Below are 12,195 nucleotides of genomic sequence, written 5' to 3'. Positions count from 1 at the left end.
CTTCTAATGTATTTGTATAATATAGTTATAATTAGATGTATTGATGAAGCTTACTGATACAATTAGTGAATGGTTAATGTCATAACGCATATGTACAAACAGACAGTTATAGTAACTTGTTCATCGCTAAACTAATTGCCTCTCTTGAGCATTTGGAACTACTTGAAAGACTATATAACAAAACCATATAGCTTGATCTGTTTACTGTCATAAGCCAGGGCCATTCTATTTTTGTTTAGTTTTCTTTGTTAAACCTAAATTAGATTGTACACTCATTACAGCAGGAATTTGTCTTTTTTATTTGCCTTTTAAGTGGCAAGCACATCTATTGCACTATATAAAATAGAGTAGTAATGGTTACATTTATAATTAATTTGTTTTAAAAATGTATTAATATAATTTATGAAGTGTCAGATCTGTGCATAGCTCTGTAAAAATCACAGAAGATTATGTAACATGCTCCAAAGAGATCATAATCTGAGACTAATCCTGCAAACATTTTCTCACACAAAGTCCTATTCAAGTCAACTGCTTCAATAGGACTACTCACATAAGTAAGGATTTGCAAGACCATGCACTAAAGCAGACTGCCTCATGTGCTATATATATACACACACACACACACAGAAATTCTTACTACAGTTGCTAGAGCAGAGCTGAAAGAGGCTCCACATGGCTCCTGCTCCAAGATAAATCCTGGGCGTGGGGGAATGCTGGCTAATCAGCACCCCTCCCCCCAGATGGACAACTGATGCCAGAGACTCCTGGGAAAGGAGGGAGAGGAGCTGCCTGATGTCCCTCAGCAGGTCTCTCCCTCCCTCACTGCTGGGACTGTTCTCTTTCACTGCTGGCCCCATCAAGTTCCTCCACCCCTTGAGCAGGTGGCTGGATATTGCAGCTGAATGCATGGGAAAGTAGAAGCACTGAGGCTGCCCTGCTGGAGGAACTGAGGCAACACTGCTGGGGGAATTCAAAGCATAGTGACACTGGGACTCAGGGACTGTGCAGGTCTCACAGGCAGTGCTCTAAATCAATAAGTCAATTGCAAATTAAGATCCAGATAGACCAGTACACACTACTTGCTTTCTGTTATCATGAAAAGCAGCTATAAATATGGTTTAACCAGCTAGTGGAACCTGGCTGCTTTATGTTGTTTTCATGTCCCGATGAATTCACCCTTAAAAGTTAAATTTTAAAAACATGTTTTAAGATTTATACTATATAACATATCTTCAAATCCATTGGAAATATCACATGGTAGCATTCTCTTTAAACAAGAAACCCAGTATTTGTCTTAATTTTTAAAAAATAAGGAAATTCTCAGAGAAAAAGGATGTTAAAATGGAGTTAGGTTGACAGTATATATCAGTAATTTACAAGTAAAAAAAATATTATAGAGATATTGTAACTACTCCACAATAAAGCATTATAAACTCAGGAAACTCAGACACAGGGTTACACTTGAAAGAAATCTGAATGTGTTGAGATAAGAAATGCACAGGTAAGGCACCCAACACTCTTATGCTGTAGTGCTATGAGGGAGAAAAAAATGAAAAAAAATTCTAATGTCTTTAAAAACCAGTTTAATGTTTATGGTTCCTGATTAAATTGCCTTAATCATTGCTGTTTGGGTATTGCATGGCATCACTATTTTCTGAATATAGGCTTGGGTTACGTATAGGAACTAAAAGTTGCATACTTTTATAAAGTGATACATGTGGACAACAAGCTGAACCCACAAAAGTTCTTTCATGAATAAACTGATATTGATTATTTTAACCATATATGTGTATATATGTGTGAAAAAAAAATCAAGAAAGTGTCACATGGCAGTATATCCCATACCTACCTTTGACAGTTCCATTCCAGGTCCACACTGTTTGCAGAGGATACAGTTTCCAGCATGGTCCCTGAACTCTTGCTCTCTGCAATCCCCCGTCTCACAAATTACTTCACTCAACTTAAAAAAAAAAATCAAAATCAAATAGTTAAAAAAAATTAGCAATAATGCTTTACAGTTAATCTGGACATTTACATCTAGGCCAAATAACTGATTTTAAACACTATACAATCGTATAAAATTAATTAAAATAGAATGTATAATTATATCTACTTTAACCCAACACAAATCTTATTACCTAATACTACTTAAAAATGATATTAAAATAATAATTTCTTATTTTAAATTCACTTTGAGAAAAGGTCTTTTCTGTAAGCAAGATGGCTCGGTTAATGCCAACTCCGTGGAAATATCTTTCTAGAATATTGCCAAAATTTTCAAATATTGGAGTGTAACATTGGGCTCCTAAATTCACATTTAGATGCCTAAATAAGTGGCCTGATTTTCAAAAGTGCTCAGCATACAGCAACTCCCACTGACTTCAATAGGACCTGTGGGTGACTAGTACTTTTGGGGAAAAAAAAAAAAAAAAAAAAAAAAAAAAGAGTCAGGCGACTTATTCAGGTGTCTAAATATGGTTTTATGTCCTAACTTCAGCACTCATTTTTGAAAATTTTGGCCTATATTTTTATACCTCTAATTTGTTCTAAATTGCAAGAGTGGGTTTCATTTATTTAAACCATCTGTATATCTGGATATTGTAATTAGGGAAAAAGAATAGAATCTGTATATTTAAGTATACATTTTTAAAGAGATTTTCAATGGCACCTAGAGTTTAGGACGAACACTAAAAAAAAATTTTTTTTTGAAAATTTGCACTAATATTCACACAATTATTTTCTTGCTTAATACATTAAATACACATAGAGATGCAATTTCTACCTTCCACGATTTCTAAGTACAGCTTATGACCAAACTAGAAACTACAGCTCTGATGCTTCAATCTGCACCACAAGCAGAAACACCATTACACAGTTTCAGTAAAATCAGTGGGACCCTACAGAGGTGCAGGGGTCTCCATGAGCAAATCCTACTGCAGCATCAAACTCAGTACATTTACCATTCTGTCTCAAGTGCACACACACTTTTTTGATTAAATGACTAAGGCCCAGTTAATCACTTTCATCAAAAGCACATTCTGGAAGATGATTTTGGTAGTCAGTCTAGTTCCAAGTGGAAGGGCATCCACATCACATTACAGTTGCCATTCAGTTATCTCCCTGTTTGGTAGTTTCAGCAGTAAGGCCAAAGCATGAATCTGCTATGGAGACTGAACTATCTTCATTCCTACAGATTGTCTCTCTGGGTCAGAGTTCAGGCACGCTGAAATGACAGTGGAAGCTTGCATTGCTGCCAATTGTGCTGTTGCTGTTTTCTGCATAAATAGAGTGAGTACTTGACTCCTATGCCTTAAATCTGGCACCTTGCACTGAGCGGTGATCAATGATGTACTCATGCGTAACCCTGAGGATCCTTGCTCCAACTTCAGAAGTCAATAGACTGACATGTTGCACAAGCACTAAACTGATATATGTTTTATTCTGCCCAATCAAACCATCCTTCATGTGGGCATATTCAGAGAGAGGTGGATTTTTGGGGGGCAGAGGGGCAGAAAAGTGGGATGGAAAGATGTGTCAAATGCAATTTGACTAGAGTAATTTTTAAACTGGAAGAGCCTATAACGAATGGTCATTGACTTAAACTGATATGCTCAAAATACTGCATTCTGTATATTAATAGTTGTATTAAAATATATAAATTACTCCACCTCACTAGTTTATGCAATTATTTTCCAACATTCATGATGAAGAAAAGGAAGTTCTCATTATTTACTTACCAAATACACTAATAATAGTATAAGCATCTTCACTATTTTATCTTGTCTTTGTAATCCTTCAATGCCCATTTCTTAGGGTTAAACCTCTCTCCCTTATGAAGAACTAAATCAAAAGAAAAACGGAAAGTATTTAAAATCCCCAAGTTGGACAATGAGTTTACTTTGGATGTACTATTTATGTAAAATTCAGCATTATAGTATACTGTAGTGTGCTGAAATAGATATTTGTCAACATTGCTCAAATGTTTCAGCTAAATAATTCCTAAAAGCCAAAATAATGAATACCTAATTTACAAATTGTGGTTTGTTTGTTTGTTTTTAGAATGAGTGGCTATATAGACAAAAGGCAATATATCATTTCAATTTCTATGCAATTTTTTCCATTCACTTCAATAAATACTCAGAACAGGCACAGAACAATATGATATTGCTGTTCAACTGCAACTGGAGAACATCAAGACTCACTGACAGAACTGTTTTCCAATGTATGAAGCTGACTTAAAGTGTGCTGCATACCTGGAAGACGCCAAGTAAATATAGGAAAATAGACATATAAACCAGTCTATTGCTTCGTGGGGCTGATCCAAAATCCACTGAAGTTAATGCGATTCGTTCAGTTAAATTAGGTTAAATTAGGTTAAATATCCTAATAATAAATATCCTAATAATAAATTAGGTTAATATCCTAATAATAAATTAGGTTAAATATCCTAATAATAAATTAGGTTAAATTAGGTTAAATATCCTGTAAACCTAATTTAAATTAGGTTTACCGGATATTGCTTGTAGATTTTTAGAATCTAAGAAGCATATAGAGGTACACACTGTATTAAACTGACACATTTTTGTTGGCTTAAGTGTAGAAATGTTTTTCTTATTGCAACTGTGAAATATTTTCTATTGACAAAAAATCTACCAGCTTTATAACTCTGTTGCCAAACCCAACATCTTCAAACATCGGGAGCTCCAAAATGTTACAACTCAGAATCAAGTTCCAAAAATCAAGTGTTTTTGAACTGACATCTAACTATCAGACTTTCACAACTCATCTACATGTTTTGCTGTACCAGATGTTGACTGTTCAGTTTATAAATAATGCTACCAATCTCCCAGTTTTTCTCAGCTTTAAAAATGATAAATTATCAAAAGGATATCTGGTTTTAAGCTCTAAATAAATATCACAACTTGCAAAGGAAACTTGTGAACATCTGATTCTTAAACTTCAGGGACACTCAGTCAGGCTTAATAGGTGTAAAAGGTATTCAGATCCTTTCAGCAGAGATGTAGGACTGTGGTTTTAGATCATGCAATTATTTAAGTTACTGTCCCAATTCCTCTAAAACAAAATCCCAGGAGAGATATCAGCTATTATATGTAAGAAGAATGATCAGTGTACAACACAAGACTTCTGTACCAAGAGTAGAGAGTAAAAAAATTTCATTTCTCTTGCTGAAATGTAGATAAAAATAATCCGAGTGGTTGAGGTACATGAATAACTGACTCACCTGAAAGCAAGTCTTGAAAGCGACATAACTGTGCCAGCTACACGTTTCTGTCTCAAACTTGAAAGTGCTGCTTAAAAAGTAGACATTGCAGCGTTTAATAATAGGTTGCCATTAGGCAATTTTGTTCTCTCTTGGTATCAAGTTGGCATTACGTTGATGTCAGCTGGACACTAGCCAATTATTCTATGTATTCAAAGTAACAAGTAGCTAATGGATGTTTCTCCAAGTCTTGAGTGAGTGCCCTCAAATATTAGTTCAACAGATTTAGAGATTTTCCCTATCTCCCATAAACACCACTACTACTTAGAAATCTACCTCATTGGATTTTTTTATTTATGAAAATAAGGACATTCGAAAATGATGGCGCATGTTACTGATGTCAAAAAGTAATTCCATGTACAAATGCACAGTGATATATTAACCCAAACTATATTAGGAAATGTGAACAAAGGTCATACATTGCACTCGATTTGTAAAAGAACTCCCACATATAGTAAATATTAATGAACACAGTTTTATGGCCATATATAGCCCATTATATATGCACGTGCCTCCTCATATGTGGTGAGTGTGAGATCATAAAATAAATTAAAGAGCCATGTAATAAATTTAACATGCACATTAGACTGTCTCACCTGCCCTCTGTTCAATAATCCCTTGTCTTTCAGAATCTATTTTAACATTCAGCTCTTAATCTTTCACAGAAATATCTCTTTCCTTCTCCTCCTAAATGTAGAATTTTACCAGCAAAGACACACCAGCCTGCGACTCAGGATTGGCGAGATTAAGTTCTGACCCAGAACAGGTTTTCAATAAGTGTCATGATTTTTAAACTGCTACCCCCTGGCTTGGAATGCCTGGTAAAGGGAATTTTAGATCATAGGAATGGGAAGAGTCCAAACTTCCCAGTGGGCTCATCATTCACAGATTTGCCAAATGTCACACACTTCACTTGACACTCATACATACAAGTTATTCCTCATGCATTCCCGTGGCCCAGAGTGAATGCATACATTCTGCTGCTGGGCTTTGGGCAAGAAGTTTGGGCTGCAGTTTATCCTGCCTGCCACCACAGACCACTATGACACCTGCTCAGAAGGCAGCTTTTCTGTCTCCACTTCTGACTACTCTCTATGCCAGTTCTTGCCACAGAGTGTGAAGGAGGTGGCATTAGCAGAATCAGTGCCTTACAGGCAGGAAAGGTGAGCAAGGGGAAGGGGGTCAGGATCAAAGGGAAAAGCAGGACCTGTTGTGGGGACAAGGGCTAATGGACAAAAGATAGGGACACAAACTAACAGGAAGGAAGGGACTAATGGAGCTTGCACCACTGTATAACCCCTCCCCCTCTTTGTTTCCTCCCACACAGCAACATCACTTTCCCCCAGACTCCCCTGGTTATCTCTAGCTCCTCACAAGCCTTCCCTCACTTATTATGGAGTGATACTCCTGGGGGAGTTCTGCATCAGTGTGTGTGTGCAGAATTCATGTCCCTGCAGATTTCTTTGCTTCCTTACAGAAAAATGACTTTTAATGGGGAAGCAAAGGGAAGACACAAGAGCAGTAGCGGTAAAGAAGTGGCAGCACAAGCAGGTTGGTTCAGGCACCTGGAGCAGCCAGTAGAAATGTAAAACACCACTGGTGCGGGAGGATGGACAGCTGTGCAGAGAGAGACTGTCTCATTCGCTATTGCGGCACACTCATCATGGAGGGGTCAGGCTTTGGGGTGTTTCTGAGGAGGCAGGAGAGGGACAAGCTTTGTCCCCTCAGGCAGACCAGAACGTATATTCCTGGGGGAATTCTGAACCGCTGCGCAATTCAGAATTTTACAGAAATTAATGTTGTGCATGCAGAATTTCCTTTCCCCCACAGTAATGGGCTGCAGTGGTACTAGCTGCCACTAGGGGCCACTGGACCCGGCAGAGCCCAGCTCGCACATAGAAGACACTGCTTGGGTGAGAGAGAGGGAGCTAGAGGGTTCCTGGCAGTTCCCAGTATGCCCTGAGGAAAGGAGAGGGCAGCGCAGGAAACTCCATGCAAGCCTGGTACTGAGCATCAGGCTGTTTCTCCCTCTGGATCCCTGAGCTCTGGGAGGGGGGGGCGGGTGTCTGGGCTGGGTCATGGCTGGGCTCTGTGTGGGAGGGGGTGTGGGTATCTGAGCCGGGGGGCCCCAGAGCTGAGTCTGGAGGTAAGGGGGGTTTGGGTGTATTGGCTGGGCGGGAGCCGTGACAGGTATTTTGAAATAAATTACCAAAATAACTGAAACTGGTGTGGTTATGTAGTGTTATTTTGACAAATAAAAATTGAAGATTTTTGCAGATTTTTTTGCAGATTTTTTAAATTTTTTGGTGCAGAATTTTTAATTTTTTTGGTGCAGAATGCCTCCAGGAGTAAAGTGTGCATGGAATAAGGTTCTGCCTGGTTGCACCTACCCTCTTTACTCCAGGGAAGCCTGTGTGGGAAATTTGGCGCCTATCAGATATCATTCACCACCACTAAATCAATGTTAGAATCACATATATTGCATAAAATGTCACACATGGAGCTACACAAAACTTGGCAGCAATGCATTCACTTCTGCCTCTGTACAGGCCTGGGATACCAGACCTTAAAATTGTAATGTCATTGACATTGTAATGTCTACAAAAGCTAATTTAGGCCATTTTTAGAGGTTTTTCACATGAATTGTGAGGCATTTTCTCCCTCTGAGCACTGTATTCTTGGAATCATAGTTAACAAAGGCAAAGGTAAAAAAGTGTAATATTTTTTAAAACTTTCTAAAAGTGTTCCTAAAACAGGATTTATCTATCATGTCATATTTGCAGAATACACCGTGGTTAGGTGTGGCATAAAGGTTTTATCAGCATGAGTTGGGTCAGAACTGTACCATTCATCCTTGGCTTTGCTACTTGTGAGTGATGAGGCCAATCCAAATACATGCTGCTCAAACTACAGTATTATACTAGTTCATCATCATCCAGGACTAACACAAATTATTCTTTTAAGGAAATCCTTCAGTGAGAAAAGCACAAAATGGTGAAGTGTTGTCTATAACTACATCAAGAGAGAGATCTTACAGGGCCAGATTTTTACTCAGAGAAGCAGTCCCAATTCCACTGAAGTATATTGGACTACTTATGTGAGTAATTATTACTCATGTGTTTTGGGATCAGGCCTGTAGCTGTAATATTGCTGCATGTTTAACTTATCTTACTCTTCAATTTCTACAAGAAATTACTTTGCTGAGTAAAATCTCATAAGAACATAAGAACAAAAGAATGGCCATACTAGTATCAGACCAAAGGTCCATCCAGCCCAGTATCCTGTCTACTGACAGTGGCCAATGCCAGGTGCCCCAGAGGGAGTGAACCTAACAGGTAATGATCTAGTGATCTCTCTCCTGCCATCCATCTCCACTCTCTGACAAACACAGGCTAGGGACACCATTCCTTACCCATCCTGGCTAATAGCCATTAATGAACTTAACCTCCATTAATTTATCCAGTTCTCTTTTAAACCCTGTTATAGTCCTTCACAACCTCCTCAGGCAAGGAGTTCCACAGGTTGACTGTGCGCTGAGTGAAGAAGAACTTCCTTTTATTTGTTTTAAACCTGCTACCCATTAATTTCATTTGGTGGCCCCTAGTTCTTATATTATGGGAACAAGTAAATAACTTTTCATTATTCACTTTCTCCACACCACTCATGATTTTATATACCTCTATCATATCCCCCTTTAGTCTCCTGTTTTCCAAGCTGAAAAGTACTAGCCTCTTTAATCTCTCCTCCTATGGGACCCGTTGCAAACCCCTAATCATTTTAGTTGCCCTTTTCTGAACCTTTTCTAATGCCAGTATATCTTTTTTGAGATGAGGGGACTACATCTGTACACAGTATTCAAGATGTGGGCGTACCATGGATTTATATAAGGGCAATAAGATATACTCCGTCTTATTCTCTATCCCTTTTTTAATGATTCCTAACATTCCGTTTGCTTTTTTGACTGCCGCTGCACACTGAGTGAATGTCTTTAGAGAACTATCCACGATGACTCCAAGATCTTTCTCCTGATTAGCTGTAGCTAAATTAGCCCCCATCATATTGTATGTATAGTTGGGGTTATTTTTTCCAATGTGCATTACTTTACATTTATCCACATTAAATTTCATTTGCCATTTTGTTGCCCAATCACTTAGTTTTGTGAGATCTTTTTGAAGTTCTTCACAGTCCGCTTACTCTTAACTATCTTGAGCAGTTTAGTATCGTCTGCAAACTTTGCCACCTCACTGTTTACCGCTTTCTCCTGATCATTTATGAATAGGTTGAATAGGATTGGTCCTAGGACCGACCCTTGGGGAACACCACTAGTTACCCCTCTCCATTCTGAAAATTTACCATTTATTCCAACCCTTTGTTCCCTGTCGTTTAACCAGTTCTCAGTCCATGAAAGGATCTTCCCTCTTATCCCATGACAACTTAATTTACGTAAGAGCCTTTGCTGAGGGACCTTGTCACAGGCTTTCTGGAAATCTAAGTATACTATATCCACTGGATCCCCCTTGTCCACATGTTTGTTGACCCCCTCCAAGGACTCTAATAGATTAGTAAGACATGATCTCCTGTTACAGAAACCATGTTGACTTTTGCCCAACAATTTATGTTCTTCTATGTGTCTGACAATTTTATTCTTTACTCGTGTTTCAACTAATTTGCCCGATACTGATGTTAGACTTACCAGTCTGCAATTGCCAGGATCACCTCTAGAGCCCTTCTTAAATATTGGCATTACAGTAGCTATCTTCCAGTCATTGAGTACAGCAGCTGATTTAAAGGACAGGTTAGGAACTATAGTTAATAGTTCCGCAATTTCACATTTGAGTTCCTTCAGAACTCTTGGGTGAATGCCATCTGGTCCTGGTGACTTGTTACTGTTAAGTTTCTCAATTAATTCCAAAACCTTCTCTAGTGACACTTCAATCTGTGACAATTCCTCAGATTTGTCACCTACAAAAGACGGCTCAGGTTTGGGAATCTCCTTAACATCCTCAGCCGTATAGATTGAAGCAAAGAATTCATTTAGTTTCTCTGCGATGACTTTATCGTCTTTCAGTGCTCCTTTTCTATCTCGATCGTCCAGGTGCCCCACTGGCTGTTTAGCAGGCTTCCTGCTTCTGATATACTTAAAAAACATTTTGTTATTACCTTTTGAGTTTTTGGCTAGCTGTTCTTCAAACTCCTTTTTGGCTTTTCTTATTACATTTTTACATTTAATTTGGCCGTGTTTATGCTCCTTTCTATTTACCTCACTAGGATTTGACTTCCACTTTTTAAAAGATGCCTTTTTATCTCTCAGTGCTTCTTTTACACGGTTGTTAAGCCACGGTGGCTCTTTTTTAGTTCTTTTACTGTGTTTTTTAATTTGGGGTAGACAGTTAAGTTGAGCCTCTATTATGGTGTATTTGAAAAGTGTCCATGCAGCTTGCAGGGATTTCACTCTAGTCACTGTACCTTTTAATTTCTGTTTAACTAACCTCCTCATTTTTGCATAGTTCCCCTTTCTAAAAGTAAGTGCCACAGTGTTGGGCTGTTGAGGTGTTCTTCCCACCACAGGAATGTTAAATGTTATTATATTATAGTCACTATTTCCAAGAGGTCCTGTTATAGTTACCTCTTGGACCAGATCCTGAGCTCCACTCAGGACTAGATCGAGAGTTGCCTCTCCCCTTGTGGGTTCCTGTATCAGCTGCTCCAAGAAGCAGTCATTTAAAGTATCGAGAAATTTTGTCTCTGCATTTCGACCTGAAGTGACATGTACCCAGTCAATAGGGGGATAATTGAAATTCCTCACTATTATTGAGTTTTTTATTTTGATAGCCTCTTTAATCTCCCTTTGCATTTCATAGTCACTATCACGGTCCTGGTCAGGTGGTCGATAATAGATCCCTACTGTTATATTCTTATTAGAGCATGGAATTACTATCCATAGAGATTCTATGGAACATGTTGATTCATTTAAGATTTTTATTTCATTTGGTTCTACATTTTCTTTCACATATAGTGCTGCTCCACCCCCTGCATGCTCTCATATTAGAACTTCAATTGTAGGTACCCATGAATGCATTTCAGTACAATAAAAAATGGAAATGTCTATATGATGCTCTTGCATTCCACTTATATTACTATACACTGCTGCCTCTTTTAATCAACATTGCTTCAGAAGTGTCCTGCTCTATTAAGCACTCAATATTTAACCTTATGATTATTGTACCTATTTAAAAAATTACAAGAGCTGCTTTTATGTATTATTGGACTTTCAAAAGATCCTACTGTGTTACTTTTAACCAGGTCATTTTTGAGAGGTTTAGGATAGGCATTGAACTGGGTTAGTATGATCAGCCTTCTCCTATATTGGGACTCAAACTGGAAAAAATAGAATAAAGGGAATCAGTCATACTTAAAAAGCTGATGTAAGATAAGAAGGCGGGAGTGAAATCAGTAAAATTAAATCATTATCTCCTTAGTCAACAATCCAAACAGCTAACATTCTTAAAGTAGTACAGTAAATCATTTACTAATAGAGTACAACTCTCTGAAATAAAATATGATAAATAATCATACAAAAACAAACTTACTCCCACTTCTATAAACCTTGTTTATACAAAGAAAAGCTTCCTGTTTATATATAGGAAGTTGTCTTAAAATGTGATAAAAGTGAAACTGTACTTGAGTAAGATTACCTAGTAATTACCCAGCCTGTTCACAGATCTGAATAAATGTCTTGTTTTGTTCATATTTAATACAACTGAACCCTATTGTTAATGCAATAAAACCATTCATGTCAAAGATTTACTGTACAGTAAATGTAGAAATGTTAAACAAGTATCAACTGTCAGGACTGTTCATTCATTTTGACTGAGCTAAAGCTTTATCTCCAAGGACAGATTAGATAAATTTTA

The 12,195-nt window shown here is 37.8% G+C and overlaps 1 protein-coding gene across 8 annotated transcripts in view; it reads right to left on the bottom strand.

Moving 5' to 3' along the window:
- TNFRSF19 (TNF receptor superfamily member 19) overlaps positions 1–12,195 on the bottom strand; it is a 123,999-nt gene that overhangs the window by 104,159 nt on the left and 7,645 nt on the right. For 7 of the 8 annotated variants that reach the window (XM_048845811.2, XM_048845770.2, XM_048845788.2 and 4 more), the window contains 2 exons: positions 3,738–3,840; positions 1,850–1,960 (listed from right to left, as the gene is read on the bottom strand). In XM_048845811.2, coding sequence (XP_048701768.1) covers positions 1,850–1,960; positions 3,738–3,806 — 180 coding nt within the window. In that variant the 5' untranslated portion in view covers positions 3,807–3,840. The remainder of the gene's footprint in view (positions 1–1,849; positions 1,961–3,737; positions 3,841–12,195) is intronic. The other variant, XM_048845801.2, reaches the window with a different exon arrangement.

Source organism: Caretta caretta, chromosome 1 (assembly GCF_965140235.1).
Source record: "Caretta caretta isolate rCarCar2 chromosome 1, rCarCar1.hap1, whole genome shotgun sequence".
NCBI classification, from domain to species: domain Eukaryota; kingdom Metazoa; phylum Chordata; order Testudines; family Cheloniidae; genus Caretta; species Caretta caretta.
Note: the sequence above shows the minus strand (reverse complement) of the source record. Positions and strands in the feature narration are given on the sequence as shown.